A 25,259-nucleotide genomic window follows, 5' to 3' on the forward strand; every position below is an offset into this window, starting at 1 on the left:
GTAGTTTGTATCCTTGGGTTGTGAAAATATCCCTGTAATTGTTCTCCACTGCTACCTGCCAGTGCTCTAAGGGCTCAGTGATCCTGGATCAGTATTCATGTTAATTTCTCGAATTGTAGCAGGATATTGTAAATACAGACACCTACCTGATGTTATGGTTTCTTACTAGACATCTTATTTCTTTCGTGCTAAAGGGCCCTGGACAAGGGTGAGCATCCTTGCTATTTTCTAGAGGGCAGAATATTTCCATTCATTTCTCCTACCTCTTTTTGGCTTGTGGCTGTCGCTTCCCCACCCTGCCGAAATGTGGCCCTAAGCAGCCATTCTTTTAGACTTTCCTGTGCTATTTAACTGACTGCCGGTTAGAGGTTTACATCCCTCACTTTTCTCTGTGCTGTGAATATCTCATCTGTAACCAGCTAGTGTATTTTACATTGACTTCTCCTTCCTTTTAACTCGAAGGTTGTCTGCCCGTCTTCCTAATCTTGACCACATTAAGCTAGCTTTGAGCATGATGGAGTTTCACAGACAAACCTTATTTTGTAGTACAGGATTTCAAAATCATAATTATTTCACTGAGGGTGGCTTTTCCTCCTCTATTAATCATATGTGTCACTCAGAAATGGAATTCTATTTTGGTCTCCTAAAGATAAATTAGTATGTAGTGGAAAGAGAATTAAAGTTCTGCTAGGAATTAAGTGATATGATATGATTAACATAAACATGCACCTGGACATGTCTGTGTCTTGCACAGGAAAGAAGGATATTCAATACAGATTCTGCTGTATCTCACCAGCGCTCAATAACTGCAAGATCTGTCATAAATATACACCTCATGTGAGCAATAACAATAAAAGCAGGTAATCTTTGTGGAGTGTTAACTGCATGCTAAGAACTGTGCTAAACTTTATATAGATGATTTAAATCTCCCAACAGCCCTTTGAGATAGTTATTCCTATACTGAAACTAAGGTTCAGAGAGGTTAAGTAACTTTTTCAGGGTCACAGAACTGGCACATGGTGGAGCTGGGATTTGAATTCAGTCAGATTCCAGAGCATGTGCCCTTAACCACTTTCCTCCATATTAATATCATCTGCAAATCTCTCTCCATAAATTTCCTGTCTTTATCTGAGTTTCCTTATTTTGGGATGGAAAATTTCTCTTTTTGATCCTTATAAAATGTAATTTTCATTAAATTTTTTTTTGCTATTAAAACAGATATTAGGTAATTGAAATCAGATTGGATTTGAGCCTGTGTTGATGGAAGTATGCATCAGTTGTGGGCTGAAGCGTTCAATCTAATTTTTCTTTCCATCAGCTAATTTTTAAAGTATTAAGCAAGTAGATTCTGACACGAACAGGGAAGATTTAAATTCTCCTGAGAGGCTGGAGGTGTTAATTTTCTGGTAGTGCACATTTTACATTTTCTATCTTCCTCACTCTCCTACCTCATCCCAATGCATCTGAAGCTCTGAGAATGTTCTTTTGCGCTTCCCGGGAGCAGCCAGACCTTTGGCTTCCTCTCTTTTTCCCTCCACATCCCTTCACCGCTCCCTTGTTATTTCCCAGCGCCGCTTTGGATGTTGTCCTCATTGGGGAACTTTGGAAACAGCCAGATTTTTTGGAGTCTCGCAGCAGAAAACAGACTGTATCTGTTCTGTCTCTGGCACACAGCTTTGTCCAGCAAACGAGGAGTTAAAAAAGAGGTCTGGGCTGTGAAGGGCTGTGACAACTGTCCTAGGGGGAGCTCTAGCGAGCCCTGGCGGGCAGTGACTCACGCTGCTCTGTCACTCCGATCGGCATTGGCGGCCAGGTGGGGTTACAGCCCGAGCACGCAGGAGCGGGGAGCAGCATGCAGCCTGCACTGCGGGGCATGTGATGCTCGCCTCGCGGGCTCGCCAGCTCGCCCCGGCCGCTGCCACGGACGCCTCAGCCCACAGCCATGGTAACGCTTCTGGCCCGCGACACTCCCAGGATCCTACCACGATGGGCAGCCTCCTGGTGACTGATGGACGGGTGTCCACCTCCCTGACCGAGAGAGCTTAGTAAGTCGGCAGGAAGTGAAGAGGATGTAATACACCCCTGGCCAGGAGTCATGCCGTAAGGAGGTAGGAACCCTGCCGCATGTGTCCAGCCGCGGGTTCCCACAGTAAATTATCAGGAGGAACTTTATTTGGCTGGTGCTTCATTATGCTGATTAAACTGCAGTGCATCCGGGGGGCATGATTGCGGTGGGAAGGATGGATAATGAACTAAAAAAAAAGTGGTTGATAAGATCTTGGAGTAGACTCGTCTGGATATGAATGAACTAGACTGCAGTGGCATCTTAACATGAGTTTGAGGACCTCACAAACCCCTCTTTCTTCCTCTCATTCCGGTTAATCCACAAAACGTAGAAGTTCCATCTTATCTCAGCGATGAGCGCTAAATATTAATAATTTAGACCTGTCTGGAATAGGGAATACATAGGCTTAGGTCATCTGGCATCCTGGCACTAAGCAGGCGGATGCTCTGTAGAAGCCTTCTGGAAATATCCGGCTCGAGCGGCTTGCCCAAATGAGTTCCCCAAGTGCTCTCGTTGGACCAAATGACCTGTTTGAGTTTATCCTTCAGTTTACCCCAGGTGGGAAGGCAGCCCGTCTGCGGGTTGGTGGCCATGTTGGCAGAGAAGGGGTTAATCTCTTGTTGCTGTAGGAGCCGAGGCTGAGGCTGGGGCTGCCTTCGCGAGCAGGCTGGATTGGAAGCAGGCGCTGCAGTGCCATCGCCGGCGCCGAAGGAGTAAGACGATCTGATCCTCTCTGCAACAGTGTTGAATCCCGGCTGAATTTTTTTTTCTCCCCCCCCCTTCTTGTTTTTCTTTAACCAGCTCCTCCCCCCTTCGTTCCCACCCTCAAGTCTGACGATGACACCTCCAATTTTGATGAACCAGAGAAGAATTCGTGGGTTTCATCCTCTTCGTGCCAGCTGAGCCCCTCGGGTTTCTCAGGCGAAGAACTGCCGTTTGTGGGGTTTTCGTACAGCAAGGCACTGGGGATTCTTGGTAGATCTGAGTAAGTGAAAATGTGACTTTCCGAGGGACCTGCATTGATGCAAGGCTTGCAGAGCCAAAGGTGTTGGTGGCGGTGGTGGTGGTGGTGGTGGAGGGGGTGGGGTGGGGGCAGTGCAGAGGAGGGAAGCTGCTATTCAGCCTGCATTTGAAAAGCAGTCTTCTACCTGTTTGGGCTTTCGGGGGCGGAGGGCAGACTGTTAATATTCTCATTTTGCAGTGTGTAGGGTACCTGTTCCTGTCGTGGCATCATAATGGGGTACTTTGGGTTAGTTTTTCAGTCTTTGGTCTTCTTTAGAGGAGAGGAGGTAGTGGGAGATTTTTAGCAGTGCAGATCCTTGGTCGAAGGAGAAATGTGCAGGAGTTAAGATGAGCTGTCCATCTCTCTCGATCCGTCAATGTATCTATCTCTCAAGTGGGTGGATGGGGGTTGCTATCTTGGCTGCGTTGAAAGAATCCTAAAAACCGTGTCTCGTAAGCTAAAGGTTTCCCGATGGGTTTAACTGAGCTGCAAGTGGCTGAACCAGAGCTCTAGCAGAGAGATGGTGCTCGGCTGCTCTCCAAGTATGCTGCAAGATCAGAGATCTGGCAGCCGAGCCTCTCTGAGCTGGTAGAGCGCTGGCGGCCAGAGAAAGCCCCGTTACTGTGAGCCACCAGGAGGGAGTATGATGTAGCCGAGTCATTGATTCACAGAAACTGGGCTTCACAGGGGGCCAAAAATAAATAAATAAATAAATAAATAAATAAATAAAAATACAACAAATGAAACCAGGAGACTAGAAAATGGAAATAGAAATATCATTGTAAACCTCTTGACCTGGTAGGTCTTTCTCCATTCTTACAAAAGCTATTGAAAAATGCATTAACATGGCACTTGGTATTAGAAGAGTCCTGGCTTCCAGGAGCCTCCTGAAATTTCTGCTAAATGCAGTGGTCTCTGTGGATGTGGGAGCTCAGTATCTTGCTTTATTCTCTCATGATACGATGACATTCTGTTTTCAGAGGAGAGAGTTCCCGGGAAGGTCTTGGACTGGCGGTGTTATTCCCCAGACGCCCCGGCTCCTGCACTTGGAGGCTCTTGGGGTAATTAGTTTCTGCCCACTTAGGAGACGAACAGAATTTGATTTTCTCTTTGGCAGTATTTATTCCCTATTTGTTGTGCTTGTAGCTTAGATATTGATTTGAAGGGGTGTTGTGTTGCTTCTTGGATGGTGTCTCTCCCCATGGGTGCTATTTTGACAGTAACGTTCCTGAAAAGGTATCAGACTGCTGTGGGCAATGGGGCATTTGATATGAAATAGTGTTGTGGGCTGTGATCGAATTTGAGAGAGGTTTTTATGTCGAAAGATGTTGAGGTGGGCTTTTTTATTCCCTCCCTGGGGACCCGGTTTAAAATTGGGATTGCATGTTAGTAGTGTTGGATGTGTGTGATAGTGTCTTTCCGGCTGGGTTGCTCCCCAGCCCTAAAGCAAAGCTGGATGGTGGTAGGAGGGCAGAAAGCTAACTAGCTGTTGAATGTGCCGTCAGATGGATTTGAAATGGCCCAGCGGGGCTGGAAGGTTTTGCATTGGCATCAAAGAGCAGGGCAGAAGTGGAGGCCCGGTGTTAAAAGATGCGTGGTTAGTGGGCAGCGTAACCTTGCCACACACAGCACACTGAAGGTCACAGATCGGACCAGAAGGAGAGGTGTGCAGAGTTCTAGTTCAGGTTAGTAGCTGGCCGGTTGGGTCAGAATGAAATCTTGCTTAGGGTGTTAATCAGTGATCTGAAAGACAAGGGAGGACTCCAGGGAGTTAGATTTCAGGAGAAAAGGCAGAATGATGGGGAAGATCTTAGGCATTACAATTCATCTGAAGCAGTGTGTGATTAATTGCTTATTTTACAGGAAGAGTCTAATTGCATCTCTCTGCTTCTCACAGAAAGCTCAGTTAAGGGAGCTCTCTGACAGGGCATCTCAGTATTAAGGCCCAGGCACACGATAAATATTTGTTGATTTAATTTACTCATGATCCTTTCCCCGGAATGTGTTTATATTGCTTACTGTATTTGAAGATTTGCTATTTCACCTTTGGTAGTTTAAGCTATATCTCTAGAGCATAAAATGAGCTTCTGTTCATTCCCCAACAGAATGTTTAATAAGATTCTCATAAAAAAAAGGTCGATGAAATAAAACCATATATTTCTTATCTGGAAGATGACATCAGAGTATTCCCATCTTTGGAAAACTTTAATGTCTTTTCCACGGCAATTTAGAGTTCTAATCAGAAAGATTTTCTTTCATCTCTCATCTTGTTATGTGATGTTGCCGTTGGACTTGGTTACTCTGCTGTGGGCTGCCCTGTGGGTGAAACCTACAGCGTCATTTTAGAAATTCATTCCACCTGTTGGATGTAGGTGACCCTGGATGTGTTGGATTATGATTAATTAGAAATCCAATAAAAGAGAAGCAAGGATGAAATTACTTAGCTCTTACAGTTGTACTGACATACAGTTATAAAATTCATTTGGAGGGGGGAGGCATTTTCTGGGGGGGGGGTACCACCTTTGCCACCAGTGACCCTGTGTTTCTTCCTGAGTTCCTTGTTCTCTCCTCCCTGTTTTTAGCATTCCAGGTTTTTATTTACGCACATTCATTACCTGTGCTGTTACTCATTCTTCACACCGCTGGGGAAATTGCAGATGCTGCTGTACTGTGCTAGGCAAATTGACCCTAGATTTGTTACCGTTGAATTGAATGAAATGTTCAGAAGTGGAGCTGAATGAATTAGGAATTTTCATGAAGACTTTGGCAGTGAGAATGATTTAAATTCTGGATCCTTATTTTGGGACCCCAGACTATTTTTAAGCCAGCCATTGAATGCATCATTGTTTTAGGTTTAGCAAGAATCTTGATCACAGCATTTCAATGGCTGAGGCGTAGTGGGAGTTTCTTGCAGTTTGAGTTGGTGGGAGCAGGAGAGATTCTAGAGAACTAGGTTCGGTTGTCTTTGGAGCTTGATGGTGAAGTTAGTTTTGGAGATTGAGTATCGTCTGGTGCCTCTTTTCCTTTTTAACCAATGATAATCCAAACCAAATTCCCAAGCTCTGAATGCCTCATGTTCATCTGAGCCTCTGTTTGCTTGTACTTTAGAATAGTAGGGTAGTAACAGAAATTAGTGTGTTAAAGGTTTAAAAATAAAACGGATCCCAGCTCTCTTCCCTCCCCTGTCAGCATGGGGTACATTTCTTTAGGTTCTTCCTCCTAGATTGAGGTACTGTCTCATTTAAGCTTTTGTTGAAACAGTACATTTCTGCAAACTGGCAGTATAAACTCTAGAAGGTAAAAACCAGTTGGTTTTGTGTTTTGTGTTAGTTTTGCACATGCTGGTTGTATGTTTTTGGAGAAGTTGGAAATCTTAGAGGGGTGGGCAGTGGGATCATGATGAGATTGGACTCTGTGGGATGATGGTGTCTCGGTAGGTGGTTTTTAGGGAGGGGGCTCTTTCTTCCTTTTGACTCAGGGCTTTTTCCTTTCCTTTTGGGTGGATCTGAAAATGCAGGAACAGAGCCAGCCAGTCAAACACTGTGCAGGATTGAAGAGTAGCTGCTGCCACTGCCTTCCCAGATTTTCTGAGAACCTGTTTTTGGTGCCACTTCCTTGCTCTGTTGGGGGATTCTTGCATGTTAGTTTCCCTCAACTGCAAAGTGGGGTAACAGCGATACCTTTCTCATAGGACAGTTGGGAGGCTTAAATGAAATGTGAAACACTTGGTCTAGTACTTGGTACATGGAAAAACCTCAATAAACATTCACTGTTGTTGTTTTTGTTATTACTAATACTCTAGTCTGTATATGTGCAGTGTCCTTCTGTACATGCCAGAAGCACACGGAAAGGACTTGGCAATAATTAGGTAGTCCAAAGTCATGCCGGACCTGAAACCCATCTTCCCCGGCCTTGGGAATTTTCTGCCAGAGATGCTTAAATGTCCTGACTGACCATGAAGGTTAATATGTGCTTGTCAAATACCTGTTGGTAAAATGTGGTGGTTGGGGGAGAAGTGGCTTGGGGACAGAATTAGAAGGTCCAATCTCAGGACGGGTACCTTCCCATTCTAAGTTGAGCAAGTCAAAGCAGGTATGTTGCAACAAGCAGAGAACACAAAGCAAACACCTTGGCTGCAGAATATCATGGTACAAATTGGACATCTCACTGCTTTAGGAGAGTCAGGAGAGTAGGGCAAAATCCAACAGGGGACACTTCGTGGGTAATGGACACGCGAAATTACATCAGTGATCTTCCTTGGAATGTCTACTCTTCCTCCCAAGTAGACAGTGATCTCAAGGGCATGGCCGGGTCTTATTTATCCTGGTTTTCCTGGAGCGTAGGACATGGTAGGCCCTCAGTAAATATGCATGTGGGACTGGGCCTATAAGCATACTAATGGAAAGTAAAATATTTGGGTCACCAGAGAGGAAGGTGGAGGGAATTTCAGGTGGGCAGAATGATAACAACAGCTCATCCTCACAGAGCACCAGCTCTGTACCCGGCTCTGTTCTAAGCACTGTACACAGATTAACTCATTTAAATTGCACAACAGCCCAAGAGGAAGGTACCGCCAACCATTCTCATTTTACATGTGAGGAAACTGAGGCACAGAGAAATTAAGCAACTTGCCTAAGGTCATGTAGCTCCCAGTTGTTCCAAGCCTGGTGCAGAGTTGGTGCCTTGTAAGGGTGAACTTATCACTCTGCCCACTTGAACCCAGGCAACGTGGCCCCAGGGTCTCTTAGCCATTGTGCTGTGCTGCTAAGTATAGATGCCGCAGGCAGGAGGAATTAGGAAATTTGTGTGGGGTGCGCAGGTTCACATTGCTTGTCAGAGGTGGAGGCCCACTGTGGGGAGTGACAAGCAGTGATGTTGGGGCAGGATAGGATGAGAGCTGACAAGTCTGAGTGCTGGGTTTTGTTTTCAGTCTCTGCGAGTTTATTGAGTAGGTAGATTGCATAGCTCTTGGATTTCTCTGATTTCTTCATTTCTCATCTGTTAACAGATATTCTTACATGGTGTGTTCGTGTGTGTGTGTGTGTGCGTGTGCCCACACACATACAGAAACCCACACGTGTATGTTCTCTCCCCAAGGGTTCTTACTTGCTAAAGTGTAAGCTCAGTGAGGACAGGAAGCTATGTTGACCTTGTTCTCCACCATATCATACAAGTTGCTCAGTAAGCATTTGGTGAATGGATCCAAATCATTTTTATGGCTGCAGCTCTGAATGTGTTGATGACTCTATGATGTGTATCTATCGAAATCTACGTTTGATACTTCCAGTTGCCTCCTGTCTGTCCTGAGATGGCTTGTTCTAGTGGAAGATGCCATGAACTCTCCAGTTAGTCTTATTTCCTTTTTACTGAAATACTTGGAGTTTGGAGGATCTTCCCTTAAAAATGGTTTTCCTTTCCATATCCGGCCAAAGGCTCTTTGTCACTGTGCTTGACACCCAGGTCCCTACTGGAAAGAGTCTCGTCTGTGATTTGAGTTTTTTAAATAGTCAGCAACAATAGCAGCATCTTCCCCGGAACATGAAGGCATGCATCTGTCGTACTTCCCAAATAAGTTCAAAAACCTAAATAAACTAGCTTCTGCCGGTGGTTACGGCCCTCGAGTGCCTTGTGGTGTTTCCGTTCCACCGTCATCTGGATCAGATGTTTAACATTTGCTTCTGTGTGTTGTGTTGGGTTTTTTCCTCTCCTCTTGCTCATTCAATTTCTTCTTTCTCTTAGTCAAGCACAGCTTGTTCTCCTTGCTTATTCTGTTCTCTATTTAGACTGTGCGTGCCTGCCTCGCAGCCCTGGCAGGGCCATTCTACCGCCTTCTCGTTCGTCTTAAAGATACCTTTAGGAAATGTAATCCAGACGATCCTAGCCCAATCCTGAAGATCAGGCTCCAGAAGATCTGTCAAGTGTGTTTTTAACTGGCCTACACATGCTAATTTGCATGGTTGCCTGGGATCCCTTAAGAAGACAGTCATTGACTAAATGGCGCTACATGTTCCCGAGCTCTGTGCCAGTTTGGCAACCCTTCCTTTGCCTAAGTGAATTTCTCTCAGTGGTGTCTGCTTTGTTTGCTGTCCATCTTTTGACCTCTCTCTGACAAACTTCCTGAAAGAGTAGCCTACACTCAGGTGCCTGCAACGCTACTGAAATGACTGTCTCAGAAGCCACTGATTACCCCCCCAACCACCAAATCTAGCGATTTCTACCTTGTGATACCATTAGTGATCACATTTTCTTCTGGAAAATGTTCTACTTTCTTCTCTTCTGCATTATGAACACTTGGTTTTTCTCCTGCCTCTCTGCCTGCCATTCTCACTCTTTTGTGGCCACCACGTTCTGTTTCAGGCCCTTGAAATGTACGCACCATCCTCTAAAGTTCCATCCTCGGTTCTCTTTCTAGTTGGTTCCTGGTGATCTCATTCAGCTCCTTGACCTTTTCTCTCACTTCCCCATGGCCTTCCTCCCATTGTGTACTGTGTTCATCATCACCAGGATGTTTTACCAGTTTCTCGCCATCCTGTCCTCTGTTCCCTCCCAACACAGACAGACCCACTCGCTCACTCAGTAAGCCACTAGGTGCTAGTTTTGGCTCCCTTTATGTAAGAAACTACCACCTTCCTTACCCTTGTAGGAAAGAGAACTGAGTCATCATAAACTCTTTTCTACCTCCCCCGCCATCCCATCAATTGCCAAGTCCTCCAAGTTGTGCCTCTAGGATGACACTGGCATCCATGCCCACCTTTCTCTTCTCACTGTCACCGTGCATGGACTCTCGCCTGGACAATTGCAGTAGCCTCCTCATTGATTCTTTGCCTCCATTGTTCCTGGCTGTTAGCCATTCTCCACACACGGTAGAATTCTTCCAAAGCATAGGTTGGATGATGTCATTTGCCTGCTTAGTCCTTCGGTAGCATCCTCGTGTGCGCAGAATTAATGGCCATCCCTGAACTTGATATTCAGGCCTGGTACGCCAAGACCCCAGCCTGCCTGTTCATTCATACCTCCTCCTTGTCTCCCAGTGATCCATCTCAGTAGCAATTGTTTGGCCAAGCTGCCCAAGGACATCATGTTTTCCTGCTTTTGTCTGAAACAGCGCTTTGCCCCTGACAGATCGTCACTGAACATTTATTGAATTGAGTTAGACTAAAGTGGCCGGGGTTTGTGGCAATTCCATCTGTATCGTTTATACAACCGCTAACGGAAGCGGTTGTCTGTTGAGCACTTCCCTTGTGCCCAGAACTTTGCTGAGTACTTTTCATGCAGTATCTCCTTAGGTCCTCACACGCTCACCATAACTCTATGAGGTAGCTGATGTTATCTCCTTTACAGATAAGGACTCCGAGGCTCAGCGTGGTTACATTGCTTTCCTGAGGTCCTGCAAGTGTAACAGATCCAAGACTTGCACCCATATCTGCTTGCCTCTGGACCACTGTACTACCTACCCTGCCTCTAACAGTCATGACTTTGCTAGATTATGTGGGGCCTATGGACTTGTCTAATAATATAGCTGGTTTAACTGAGAATCCACTTTGCACCAGGCACCCTATTCTAAGTGCCTGGCAAGTGTTCTCATTTAGTCCCAGCAACAACTCATTATTTTACAAGTAAGGAAAGTGATGATTGCAAAGCTTTGGTTACTTCTTAAGTTCACACAGCTCACATGTGGCAGAGGATGCCCAGCGTTTCCAGATTTTAACTTTAGAACTGATATAAGCATTCTTTATTTTTTAGGACAAACTGTAGCATACTCATTAAAAGTCTGGGCTTTGCAGGAATTCGAGGTTGCAGTGAGCTATGATGGTGCCACTGCACTCCAGCCTGGGCAACAGAGTGAGACCCTGTCTCTGGGGGGATAAAAAGTCTGGGCTTTGGAGTCAGATCTGGGCTCCACTCCTTGCTCGTATGAACAAGGCTTTTAACTTCTTTCAGCCTCAATTCCCTCATCTATAATGTGGAGGATACAATAGTGCCTGTCTGATGGGTTTGCTGTGAGGACATGCAGAGCACTTAGTGTTAGTGCCAGGAGCCCAGTGAGTGTTCATTTTATATTTGTTATTGTTATTTAGGTGAGGATGGGTGTGGGGTGTTTTCTCCCTGCTTTTCTCTCTTTTTTCTCCCTGCTTCCATTTTATAAAGATATCTTGCTGGTTTCTGCCCATTGAGAGACTCCAGCTCCCACGTGGGGTGCCTGACAGATGTCCTAATATCTCCATCCAATTTTTTACTCTGAATGGAGTCCATGATGTCAGTTAAACTTGCATTTTCCATAAAACACTCTCCAGGCTTCTGGTAGGATCCAATTCCCGTAGGAACTGTGCATGTGCCTAACCTAGATGTGACATGCTCCCACCCACCAAGTGTATGAGTGTCCCTTGCATGGGTGAGTAGTGTGTGTCGCCATGACCTTCCTGTCCTAGTACCAATGCTGGGCATCTCTGGTACAGGCACTGAAAAGCTTTTTTGTGCCAGCATCAGTGCAATGCACTTCTCATTTTGGATTCCCTTGTCCCACTGTGACCTTTAAACTTTGGCTGCGTGGGGCACGGAAGTGCTGGCATGCCATTCATTCATTCACTCATTCATTTATTCACTGAACAAATATATATTGTTCTAGGCCTTGTGATACAACTATGAGCAAGACATATAAGGTCCCTGCCCTCAAGAAGCTAGCATTTTGTGGGGAGAGACAGAAGATAACTACTGTGCACAAGTGAGATGATTTCTGATGGTGGTCAGGGCTCTGAAGAAATCAGAACCAGGATGGGGACTGACTGGGGGTGGCCAGTTTAGATTTAGTGTCCAGGAAAGGCCTCCCTGAGTTGAGCATGAGCATTTGTTCAAGAAGATTGAGTCACTTCCCAAGGTGACACAGCTTGTAAGTCCACTCTGAATCAAGAATCTGTATATATACAGACAGGAATCCCTGTTCTCATGGAGCTCACATTCTGGTGGGGTAGACATACATCCATTCATTGATTTCACTCATTCATTTATTCCTTCAACAGATATTTGAGAGCCTACTATGTGCCAAGCACTTTCTAGGCACTAGAGATGTACTACGAAGAGGCAAAAATCCCTGCCCGCATAGAGTGCGTTCCACCAGGATGATAATAAAGAGCCAGTTCGTTATCAAAGATAAGTGGGAAGAGTATTCCAGGCACAGGGGAAAAGGACAAAGGCCCTGAGGCCGGGATTGGCCTGTGGGTGCCCAGTGAAGGAGCACATCCGGCAGCCGAAGCTTCAGGGTACACAGAGGACGTGGTCTGAGTTGAGGTTGGCAGGGCCTTTGGGTTTGGATTTTGCTCTAGTGACACTGAGTAGGAAGCTTTTGGAGGATTTTGAGTAGGGACGTGGGATAGTTGGTTCTTGTTTTACAAAGGGTCCCTTTGGCCATCATGTAGAGGGTAGACAGTAGAGGGACAAGAGGGAATCCAGGGAGGTAAGTTAGGTTACTGTGGGCAAGAGACGAACATACGGCAGCAAAATTAACCTGCAAAGCTAGGTACCAGCTTAGCGGTGGGAACTGTGTTAAAAAGTCATGTGAGTAGCTATGCTCTTACTTATAGCATGAGTTTTGAGCAACATGTTAATCGCCACAAAGCAAACGCTCTAATTCACCTGGAGACCACTGCTGGTCGTGTGCATCAGTGTGTGTACGTGTGTGTGTGTGTGTGTGTGTGTGTGTGTGTGTACAGTGCCCCAAAGCTAGACAGACTCCGCCACTCTTTAGGGAACAGTGTTCTTGATATTAATATTTCCAAGTGCTCATGGTGGGCACCACTGTGTATTTTAAAATGGTTTTATAAAATTAGTTCACAAATTCTAGAATGCTCAATCTTAAAAGCCAATATATTTTTGGTAACAGAATGCTGATGAGTTTTTTATTTTTTGCACCATATTACATCCTGCAGTTGCATGTATTTTTAGTGCCGTTGGCCGCAATTAAGGTGGGGCCCTCAGCTGAGCTAATTTTGATTTCCCTCATTTTAGCTTCAAGTAGCCATTCTTGGTCATCCCGAGACTATCTGGGATTTGCGATCTGTGTGCTCTGTGGTTTGGTGGCATGTTTTGTAGACATAGGGTCCTCTTCCTAAGGGAGTAAATGGGTGGCTTGATGCGTAAGCATGATCTTAATCATTACGGTAGTAATTAGAGAGTACTCAACACGTATACTTGCTTGTAGGATGGAAATACGCACTGTATCCTCTTTTAATATGAAGTACTCTATATATAGCCCCATGAAGGGACTGGTTTTGAGTTATGTGATTTGTTTATAGGCACATCATTGGGAAAACTGCATTTTACCATTTTTACTTAAATTTTGAGGTTATGTGTAAGGCAATTTTTAGGTCCCATCTAATACATTTTAAGAAAACATGTCTTCCTGCCACAGTGGCAGTGACCAAGCCTGTCCTTCCTTCTGTGTCATACAGCATTACCTCTATTAATACTCTTTGGGTCTCTATAATTATAAAGCAGATGTGTATATCAAGAAGAGATGTTGATTTCTGAGTAAATTTTTTTCTAGAAAATAGAAGCTGGAAAAAAAAAAAAAAAGGAAAACCCAAACTTGGCTTCGAGCTTGCAGAGACAGCACTGGTGTGTGTGGGTGGGTGGCTGCGTGCACCCGCTGCTCAGAAGTGCCTTTTCTCTCCATGGGGATGACTGGCTGTGTATCCGAGCTGTGGCCAGGAGTAGGCAAGCAGCGTGTGGGCAGGCTGCATGTTCTTTTATTAGCATCCTCATTGCACTGCTTCTCCTCGAGCCCAGAGCATGAACTGGCCTAGGCCTCTAATATCTGCCGTGTTTCCCCTTTAATTGCCCTCCTGAGCTACCAAGCCAGGGACGGAGAGTTGGTCTTGTGTGTGGGTTGAGCTGTTTCTGGGGTGGCATGTGGGTGTTCTTGAGTACCCAGGGCTCTCCTGGGCTCAGGCTGGGAGCCGGCCTCTTAGCTCTGAAAGCAGCCAGTCATGGATGCCGGTCACCTTCCCTTGCACGATCCATTCTCTCTCTTCTCCATGACCTTGCGCCCGAGCTTCTGCAGCACTTTTCTTGAGTGGCTCCCAGGCTGTCCTGCCAAGAAGTAGCAGAGTCGGGATTTGAACCCATAACTCTGCTTTGAACTCTCAGCTCTACTTGCCCAGCACCCACCCCCAAATCATCATCATGTGGTAGGAGAACGTGGAGGGTATAGGGCAAGGTATGCCTTAGGGCCAGGGGCCACTAATACCTATCTTATAGGATTGTGGGGAGGAGTCAGGGAGGTAACCTGTGAAGCACTAAGCACAGTGCCTGGCACATAGTAAGTGCTCAAGAATTGGCACTCTTACTGATGACAAAGGTAGTGGCATTAATTCTCTCTCCTAGAGTGTTACTTCCTTGAGGACAGGAATTGGGGCTTCCTTTACTTTATAGTGTCCATGACAGGGTTTCTCAACTCAGCACTGTTGACATTTGGGGCTGGATGATTCTTGCTGTGGGGACTGTCCTGTGGATTGTAGGATGCTGAGCAGCATCCCTGGCCTCTACCCGCTAGATGTGAATGGCACCTTCATCCACAGTCATGAAGATCAAAATCAAAAGTCTCTAGACATTGCCAAAGGTCCCCAGTGTGGGGGATGCGGCAAAATTGCCCCCGATTGAGAACCACTGGTTTACAGGTACCTCTCATTGGAGATCACAGGGCTTTTATATTCTTCTTTTTATATTTCTCTCTCTCTCTCACACACACACAAACACTCACACATACTCTCACAATTGTAGAAGGTGGTCAGAAAATATGTGTTGCAGTTTGAGAATTTTGAGAACAAAGGAAAAATCTTGGAAGCCTCCGTAGTTAGCAGGAGGCCCATTCCAGGGTCGACAGTAGTTCATAATTAGATATTTCTTACTGTAATTCTGCACCCTGTTGCCCATATCTTTAGAGTTCCAACCAGTTAATAGGAGTTTTTGCAAACTTTCCTTAAAGCAATGATTGTGTCACCTCTTTAAATAATACCATGCTTGATGAAATGGTACTTTTTGGGGTGATTTTAGACTAGCAGGTTTGCTGCTTGAAGAGGAGAGGGCTTTATTTGTTAATAATCTGGTGGCTCTCAGGCCAGTCTTGGATCAAACCTCTCAAGCTATGATTTACATTATGGGCAATTGGAGAAAAATGCTAATAATTTGCTGTTGCTGTGTAAGTCAGAAGGATGGCTAATGAAAATCTTAGAAAAAGAAAATGTGATATTTCAGAATACCTGTTGCGGGGGTGGGGGGAATCTATGCACTCAAGAAGTACATACTCAGAGCTTACCGTTGGCGCTAGAGATTCAATTGTCCTGTGTCTCCATGAAAAATAAATAGAATATAAATATTTTAAGTTGAGCCATGTCTAGCTGTAGCATATTTCTTTTATAGCAATTCATGGAGGCTGGGTGCGGTGGCTCATGCCTGTAATCCTAGCACTCAGGCCGAGGCGGGAGGATTGCTTGAGGTCAAGAGTTCGAGACCGGCCTGAGCAAGAGCGAGACCCCCATCTCTACTAAAAAATAGAGAGGAATTAGCTGGACAACTAAAAATATATAGAAAAAATTAGCCGGGCATGGTGGCGCATGCCTGTAGTCCCAGCTACTGGGGAGGCTGAGGCAGGAGGATCACTTGAGCCCAGGAGTTTGAGGTTGCTGTGAGCCAAGCTGACGCCACGGCACTCTGTGTAGCCCGGGCAAGAGTGAGACTTTGTCTCAAAAAAAAAAAAAAAAAGAAAGAAATTCATGGAAATGGTATATTTTAATTGAAATATTTATTAAAATTGGGGGGAATAGGCTTCAATCATTATCTGATACCTGTACGTTGTCTTGAAATTCATAGCCCACCATGATTAACTTCAAAATTGGGTTCTCAAAGAGTTACCAAAAGGCACCAGTACCAAATGGCCTGGCCAAAATGCCTTGTGGCACTAAATGCCACAAGGGGGGATAGACATACTATGAGTTTCAAATGCCTAGACCCTAAGTCACAGGCACTTTCTTCTAATTAGCCACCATGGTTCTTGATCCTGTCTGTGTATCACAGTTACTCAGGAGCTTAATACAAATGGTTTGTCTCTGATTTAATTGGCCTGGGTAGACCCTGCACATTATTTTGTAAAAGCTCTCCAGGCGATTCTTTTATTTGTTTATTTTTTTGGAGACAGAGTCTTGCTCTATTGCCTGGGCTGGAGTGCAGTGGCATCATCATAGCTCACTGCAACCTCAAACTCCTGGGCTCAAGTGATCCTCCTGCCTCAGCCCCTCCCCACCCCCAGTAGCTGGGACTACAGGTGTGCACCACCATGCCTGGCTAATTTTTCTATTTTTAGTAGACACAGGGTCTTGCTTTTGCTCTGGCTGGTCTGAAACTCCTGAGCTCAAACGATCCTCCTGCCTCAGCCTCCCAGAGTGCCGGGATTACAGGCGTGAGCCACTGTGCCCTGCCCTCTAGGTGATTCCAATGTGCAACTGGGTTGAGAACCAGGGAATTTACAGGAAGCTGCAATGACTTTTCCCCTCTACCCTCCAGCGTCACCCTCTAATCCCATTATTGTTTATGGGATTGCTGCTGCAAGCCCAATTTAGTTACAGCATTCTTACCATAGCTTTTTTTAGATGTGATTTTTATTTATTCTAAAAAAAAACCCAAAAATGATTTCTTGAGCACCTTCGTTTTGAAGAGCTCTTAATTGCTGTACTTAGAACTTCTAAACAGTGAGCGTTTGTCAAGCATCAGAATAGCAGAATGAAGGAGTTGGACCTGGGGTGACTAAGAGTGCTGTCGCATCAGCTCCCGAGACTGCCGCCGGCGGGGGCTGCACATCTCCTCGATTCTGGGCCCCATTAATAACCTAGAAATGCCTTTTTGTGTGTGTGTGAATAAGCAGTGTGTTTTGTACCCACAGCAGTGCACTTGAAACATCAAGTCCTGCTGGAGTCTGCTTTCCTCGTGTCGTTATGTTTTCCGAGCCATGGCCCACCCACCCCACCATCACACACCCATGTAGTCGTTCTTTTAAAAGGGTGCCAAGTTTCGTGCTCAGGCACAAAGAGCTGTGGCCTGTGCGCTCATCCCTGACACATGTCATGCATGTGACTTCGTGACACGTGGGTGACTCTTGATTATTGAAAGATTGGGGACCATCCCTCCGTCCTTGGGTGATTTGGGTCTTGTTCTGTAACATACCTACCAAAGTGCAGTTAGGAATAAAGGAGATAGCAAAGGAAACTCAAGGCCATGGCAAGCAATCCGTTTCATCTCATACCAAAAAAAAAAAAAAAAAAAAGGAAAGAGAGAGAGCGTGTCTGTGTGTGTTGGCTAGAGTTAGGTAGAAAACAGGCTGGTAAGAGGTATAGAACTTGGTTAAAATTTCTAGCCAAAAATGAGATTTTTAACAAAGATTTATTTCTGGATTTGAATCCCTGTTGCCCATTTCTATGAATAATCAACATTTGTTTTAATGTGAATAATAGCACAGAGCAAATTCAGCCCTCTGAGTTTTACCAACTGTTTTAGGCTGGTGAGGCATGTGCTATTTACAAAGTTGCATGGGTAGTTATGATAAAAAGCAATACTGATAGTAATAACAGGTGACATTATTGAATGCTTACAATGTGTCAGGCACTGTGCTAATAAGGGCTTTATGTATATTATTTCATTTAATCCTCATAAGAACTCTTTGAAGTAGGTTGGGAATTATCCCCATTTTACAGATGGGGAAACTGAGGTTCAGAGAGGTCACACAGCTAGTGAGTGTCGGGGTCATATTTTGAACAGAGGAGCATGACTCTGGGTGTTGACTCAGCTGGCTGCCCTATAGTGTGAGTGTAGGGAGCTGTCACTGGGGTACAGCAAGGCAGTACTGTCATGCCAGCCCGTGTCTTTGGCCGAGAGCGGCAGGGAGAGAGGTGTTTTGCATTGCTGCGAGGAACTGACCTCTTTTAGGCAGAGAAGTAGTTTGAGGCAGCAGAAAGCAGAACTTTGACCTGCCGGTAAGACCTGAGAGCTCATTCACAAACAGCCCCTGCAGCCCTGTTACCAGGGCAACAGAGACGGGACTGTGGGGCAGTGGTGGGCCCTGCCATGCCCCTCTGTGTGTGAGAACCTTTGCTGGCTACCACTCCGGCCCCGCATAAATTTATTATCATACAGTCCCGGGGATCAGAAGTCTGAGATGAGTTTTACTGGGCTGAGATAAGTGCAGACAAGGCTGCACTCTCTCTAGAGGCTCTAGGGCAGAAGCCATTTCCTTGCCTTTTCCAGCTTCTAGAGGTGGCCTGCATTCCTTGGCTCGTGGCCCCTTCCTCTCTCTTCAAAGTCGTGGGTGTAGTATCTTCAGATCAATCTGACTGTGACCTCCCTGGCTTCCGCTGTCACATCCCCTCCCCTCCTCTGCTTCCATCTTATAAGGACCCTTGTGACGACATTGGGCCCACCCAGATAATGCAGGATAATCTCCCCACCCCCAAGATCCTTGACTTAATCACCACTGCAAAATCCCTTTTGCCACGTGTGGTGACATCATCCCAGCTTCCAGGGATTAGGACACGGGCATCTTTGGAAAGGAGGTGGAAGCGTTATTTTACCTATCATCATAAGCATTAGATGTTTTTATAAAATGAAAGGGAACCAAACTGCCTGGCTTGGGGACGGAATAGACAATACTTTGACCAGTAGAGTAACTGACAACATGGAGTCTTTGCATCTGCGGTCTCCTCTCCGTGGAGTTTGTTTCCTTCCAGAGCTTTGGATGGCCGGCACCTTCTTATCCTTCAGGTCTCAGGTCAAATGCCACCTCCTTCGAGAAACCCCCTCTGCTTACAGGGGGAAGGAAAACATTTCCTCCTGTCACCCTGTTTCCTTCTTTCACAGAAGTTATCATCAGCCGTAGCCTTTTGTTTGTGTGCCTGCCTGACGCATTCTGTCTGCCCCTGTAGAATGTGAGCTCCAGGAGGGCCGGCACCTGGTTCGTCTTGTTCACTGCTCTGTGCCGGTGCCTGGATCGGTTTCTAGAGCAGAGTGGGTACACAGTACAGATCATTCGAGTGAGTACACGAGGCCATGTCAGGCAGGCACCGTGCCATGCATTCAATGCTCACGCTTTCCTGTGTGGTAGGTACTTATCTTTTCATTCCTCTTTATAGATTTGCAAACTGAGGCTCAGAGAGGCAGAATCATTGCCTTAGGTTAGTGGCGACTGAATTTACCTCCAGGTCCACCTGCTCCCGGGAGTCCTCACTTCCTTCCACCTCCCTGCTTCATGGCCTGGGAGTCATTAGAAGCTGCCCAAGCCACCTTTGCTGGTGGCCACAGAACACTGGTGGGTCCGTGCCTCTGCTGCAGTTTCTAAATGCAGCTCCTCAGGCCCACCTGCTGGCCACCTTGACGTTGCTTTTCCTCTGTCTAGGTCTGTTGTTTCGGGTCTGGACTCCCCTGCCAAGACTAGCTCCATGGAAAAGAAACTTCTCATCAAAAGCAAAGAGCTACAAGACTCTCAGGACAAGTGTCACAAGGTATTTATCTCCGCAGCTGGCCTCCCTCCTTGCTCCAGGATCCTCCCGTCAATATATGCCAAGGGATCCGCGTGGGGCCGCTGTGGGCACTGAGCCACCAGATCCATAGAGAGCGAGGCACTCCCTCCCTCGCTGAAGTCGCGCCTCCAGCTGCTCAAAGGGAGATGAATTCGGGCCTTGCTGTTGCTGTAAACCCTTTAAGTCTAAACCAGAGGAGGCCCTGGATTTAAAACGGCCCGTTTCTCAGCATGACCCAGCCAGATGTCTGCTTCTTCCGGCAGGTGGCCTGGGTCCTCACCTGTGGCTGAGATGCATCCCATCTGCTTTGCGTGATGCGAAGTCTCTCTTCCTAGTCTTTTAAAACTCCTGCTTTTGTCACTGCGGCCACTGTATTGATTATGTGCAACGTCTCTTAACATTCACTGTTCCTGCCCAGAGGCAACTCTCTGGAAACTAATAAAAGTCACTGCTTGCCTGGGACTCCTAAGAGTGCAGACGAATAAATATCTCCTTGCCCTGTCCTGGATTTGTCCTCTAGATCTTTGCAAGGAGATGGGGGGGATCAAGATGGATTTGGGATAAAATTAAAAGTGACGTCTGCAAAAACAAAACAAAAACCAAAACCAAAAAGCAAACAGGTGAAAAATGATGATTGTGGCTTCCTTGCTAACTGGGTTAGAGAAGTGATCAAGTGTGAACCGGGACTTGAATGAGAGGAGTGACTTAGCGTTTGGTGACTGTCCTTGCGAAGAACTGTGCGCTCCTGGGCGAAGAAACAATGGTATTTCCCTCCCAACTTAACTTTTGGCGAATTAGCCACAGCCCAGACCACCAGGTGGTTTCGGAGGCTACTTGAGATTTGATTGCGCCTAACGAACCTCCGCGGGCCCTTTTTAACCTGTCGATGTGTTTATTTCAGATGGAGCAGGAAATGACCCGGTTACATCGGAGAGTGTCAGAGGTGGAGGCTGTGCTTAGTCAGAAGGAGGTGGAGCTGAAGGCCTCTGAGACTCAGAGATCCCTCCTGGAGCAGGACCTTGCTACCTACATCACAGAATGCAGTGTGAGCCTTCCCCCAAGTCCCCTTCCCTTGGAGGTGGCACTTCTTGTTGTATGTGTCTCATCCTGTTTCATGACGGCTTCATGAGGCACATCACAGCCAATGGCAGAGAGTAGAGAGGAGAGTTCAAAAGCAAGATCTGTGATTTGCAGAGTAGCATGAGCCAGGCATGAGGTCCCCAAGAAATGAGGCTGGACTCCTTTCCAGCAGAAAGTGCAGGTAGACTGCCGGTACCACGGAGCCTGGCGATGGGAGTAAGCCATCTTTGCAGCGAGTCGCAGAGGGTCCTGAGATCTCCCATCCCAACCTCTCTGGTCTACACTGTGTCTGAAATGATCAGCCTTTGGGAACCAAACTCCCAAATACGTACAAGAAAATGTATTTCAAATCTGCCCCAAATCAATTTTCCATTGGTTAGAAGCAGCGTAGCGACAAGAAAACAGCCTTTGAAACCTAGACCCTCTGTCATTATTTACCATGTGGCTTTTGTTTTTTCTTTCCTTCACAAGAGTAGCCTGTCTTCTTCTCCATTGTCTTGTTAAATTTTTCATTCAGGTGTTTTTTTAATGTGCTCAATTAAACAGTCTTGAGAAGTTGAATCACACATTTTTAAAGTTTTTTTCACAAGGGAGAGGAAATCTATAGAACGTGGCTGATTAAGAATAACTGCTATGTTTCCATTCCAGACTTGGCTGCCTTTCAGTGGTGGGTGAAGTTATTCAGCTCTGTATTTCAGATACATATTTCAGTGCCATTCAAGCATTGAGGGAACCTTGTGGATGAAAGGTGTCCAGGAAAAAATAAGCCAGGAGGTAGAAATAGACCACTTGGAGTCTGCATTGACACCTGGGCAGAGGATATGAAGTCATTGCTACTTTGAAAGAGGCAGAGATACTTGAGAGCCCTCAAATAACTGATATGACAGAAAAGGCTTTGTAGCCATCCAAATGGTGGTTGTCATGGCCGAAGGGTCTTAGTAGTTTTTAGTCCTGAACATGCAAGTAAGTATCTGCTAGAACAGGTAGATGGTGGCAGAAGACAGGTTGATGCAGTCTCAGGCTGGATCTCTAAGGTCACAAGGTTGAGATGATGTTTCTTGAACCCCAAGGGGCTTTACAGGATGAAAACCGGAACCGGCCACCGACTGGAGACTGTCAACTTGGGTCCGTCACCCGAAACCGTCCTGGTGTCTGCCGAGCAGCTTGCAGCTCTCTTAATGAGTCTTTTCAAACAGAGCAGGATCCACAGGGCATCCCTATTAAAATTTTTGCTTTCTGCAGAGCTTAAAGCGAAGTTTGGAGCAAGCCCGGATGGAGGTGTCCCAGGAGGATGACAAAGCACTGCAGCTTCTCCACGATATCAGAGAGCAGAGCCGGAAACTCCAAGAAATCAAAGAGCAGGTAGGACTGGTTGCCTGGGAGCAGAGCAGCACCTCGGACCTCTAATTTCAGGAGAGGCATGTTAGAGAGAGAAAGCGTGGGGCGGGGAGAGGAGGAGAGAGAAAGGTATATAGGTCATTTAGAAACTTTAAATTTCCCATGAGTTATATAAATCATAAAGTGCTTGTTCCAGCTCCTTTTGATGTCTGCAGCCCACAATGTCTGCTCTTTTTAATAAAGATGTAGGTTTAGAGCAAGAGTGGGCAAACCTCAGCCTATGGGGCAAATCTGGCCCACCACCTATTTCTATGGCCAGCAAGCTAATAATGGTTTCTTTTTTTTTTTTTTTTTAAAGAATGGGTTTTATGTTATTTAAAAAAAATTTTTAATACTATCCTTCAAAAATGAGGGTTTTGTGTTTTAAAACAGTTGAATAAAAAAGGAAAACAATATTTTGCAATATGTGAAAATTACATGAAATCGAAAATTTAATGTTCATAAATAAAGTTTTATTGGAACACAGCCATGCTTATTATTTACATATTGGCCATAGCTGCTTTCAAGCTACAAAAGCAGAGGTGTGCAGTTGTTACAGAGAACGTATGGCCCACAAAACTAACACTGCTTACCATCTGGCTTTTTACAGAAAAAGTTTGCCAACCCTTGCTTTAGATGGTTAAAAAAAAAATTAAATCTTTTTATAGCTTTTTAGATGCACTTTAAGTTTTTGAGAGAAGCCGAAACTTGTGTAAAGAAATATTCTATCAATGTCCAAGGACAGGGGAAAAAAAAAAAGAAATATTCTAGAAGAAAAGTTTGAGCTGTGCAGGCTGAGTCAGGATTAACACAGAAGATCTGGGTGCAGAAAGCTGTCCTCTGTGTGTTCAGAAAAGAGAATTGAGACCTTTAAAAATCCCACTCTTTTTTTTCCCCTTTCTAAAAGGGTTTTCTTTTTAGATGGTTCATTTTTATATTGGCTCATTGTTTCCTTTTTAGCATGGATTTTTCTGTCTTTTGAAGAAACTGTAAATAGAAACTTTAATGAAGAGATGGCAATGAGCAATTGGAGAACTGAATTATCAGCTGCCAGGCAACTCTCATTCACTTCAGAAAATCTAATGGAAACATTGATGGAAATGAACATTTTTATCTCTGGGTAGCACAAACTTAGCCATCTGGCTGGTGCTAACACAAGAAATTCCTGCAAATAACTCCATCTATTAATTACTCTTTAAAGAAAGAATTATTATCTTTGGGGTTTTGTTGGCCTAGTATATTTATCACCTTAATATTTTCAAATGATGGGTCAGTAGCCTCTTGTTTGATAAAAATGTTATAAATAAATGTGTGTAGGAAACTTTGCAAATAGATTATCAGGTTTCTGAACAGTACTGACCTTGGAGATTTTGAAGGCTGCGCATACACTTTGAGAAATCCGCTTTGACAGCTGACTCATTCCCCTTTTATCAACATAGTTTTTCATCCTAAAAGTTTCAAGAGGTAGGATTCTTTTTCTCCCATTAGTTCAATGTGTTTGGAAATTTACTTTTGGTGACATCCTGGGGAAATGAAAGCTGTGTTTGGCCACCAGAGGGAGCAGCTGGTGTCCATGAATTCAACAGAAACAGAATTGTCAGGACATTTTGAAAAGGTATATATGCTGGTGGTTGAGTTCAAAGAAATGCCTTTTATGATTCCTACCACAGTTGGCATGCATGTGGAGTTTTAGATTTAATGACTGCTAAAAGTTCCATCGGGGGGAAGAATACTTCTTGGTTTTGGATTTTATTTCTCATCGGAAGAAAGATTTATTAAAATGACTTTTGTTAAGTTTTGTGAGAGCAGGATGTTTGCAAACCAGAAAAAATTTTTTTTTTTTTTTTTTTTTTTTGAGACAGAGTCTCACTCTGTTGCCCGGGCTAGAATGAGTGCCATGGCGTCAGCCTAGCTCACAGCAACCTCAAACTCCTGGGCTCAAGCGATCCTACTGCCTCAGCCTCCCGAGTAGCTGGGACTACAGGCATGCGCCACCATCCCTGGCTAATTTTTTTTTTTTCTATATATATATTTTTAGTTGGCCAGATAATTTCTTTCTATTTTTTTTTTAGTAGAGACGGGGTCTCACTCTTGCTCAGGCTGGTCTCGAACTCCTGAGCTCAAGCGATCCGCCCGCCTCGGCCTCCCAGAGTACTAGGATTACAGGCGTGAGCCACCTCGCCCGGCCAGAAAAAAATCTTTTAATGCTTGCAGCAAACTTCCAGTATTTGGTTAGCAGCATATTGATTCCTCCCAGATTTGGGATTTAGTTCCTGTTCTTTCTCTCAAAAATCTAATTTTCTGTAAAGCTCTTAATTTTTAAAAAATCGTTTGCTCCCACTTAGCTATCCCCTATAGAGTATTTGGATTTGGCTGAAAAGGAAAAACACCTAAAAGTCTCATGTGAGAATTTGCTTCATTCACCATTACTGGTGATTGCTGGTTTCTTCCCCCTCCCCAACCCCTTCACGAAAGGAAACAAAAGTGTGGGTAACACAGAAGTCATTTGTGTTTCCGGGTTTCTGAGTGAACAGGACCATGCCTGATTCTTCCTCCCCCCAAAGTTCTGAAGCTCCATTCAGAAGACTTGCTTTAGGTGGGCCTTGAAATGAGTCCGTGGTTCCCTCTTGTGAACTCACACAGCCCATACCCGTCGGTGATTCCATCCTGAGATGCAACAGCTCTTTCAGTTGCCCTTGGAAACAGACCTGATGATCTCCTCTTCAGATTTTTCCCGAAGCAGGGATTTTATTAGCTGCTGGAGTTTTCAGCATAACAACAGGGGATCAACAAATGAGTTAGAATTCCTTTCGATGCTTGTAGCAGGCTGAGTACCCCAAGAGCTCAGAGAGCTGGCAGAGTTGTTGTCTGACTATTGTCTTCCTCCTTCTTGGGTGGTGACAGCTCAGGAGAAAGGGATTTTGGGGGGAAGGAACAGATACTTGTCCCTGCTCTTGACAAAACACAGAAATTATGTTCCCTTCTTGCTGATATAAATTCAAGAGAGACAAGGGAGCTTGAGGATAAAAGATGCCCAAGACTTTCTTCTACCCCTTTGTTTTCTGCCCAATTCGGTGTTTATGCCTGTGGGCAGGTCGGCTTTTCCATTAGGCAAAGCAGGCACGGTTTCTAGGGACCACTGTACTTTTAGGGTCCCATAAAATGTTTTAATTTTGTC

General features: G+C 45.2%; 1 protein-coding gene across 1 annotated transcript in view; it reads left to right on the plus strand.

The window, feature by feature from the left end:
- The window catches only part of CIT (citron rho-interacting serine/threonine kinase), a 159,415-nt gene that overhangs the window by 57,448 nt on the left and 76,708 nt on the right, over positions 1-25,259 (plus strand). The window contains exons 10-13 of the mRNA XM_045534695.1: positions 2,867-3,050; positions 19,501-19,606; positions 20,526-20,669; positions 21,947-22,066. Of these exons, the coding sequence (XP_045390651.1) occupies positions 2,867-3,050; positions 19,501-19,606; positions 20,526-20,669; positions 21,947-22,066 (554 nt within the window). The remainder of the gene's footprint in view (positions 1-2,866; positions 3,051-19,500; positions 19,607-20,525; positions 20,670-21,946; positions 22,067-25,259) is intronic.

This window comes from Lemur catta, chromosome 21 (genome assembly GCF_020740605.2).
Source record: "Lemur catta isolate mLemCat1 chromosome 21, mLemCat1.pri, whole genome shotgun sequence".
Classification (NCBI taxonomy): domain Eukaryota; kingdom Metazoa; phylum Chordata; class Mammalia; order Primates; family Lemuridae; genus Lemur; species Lemur catta.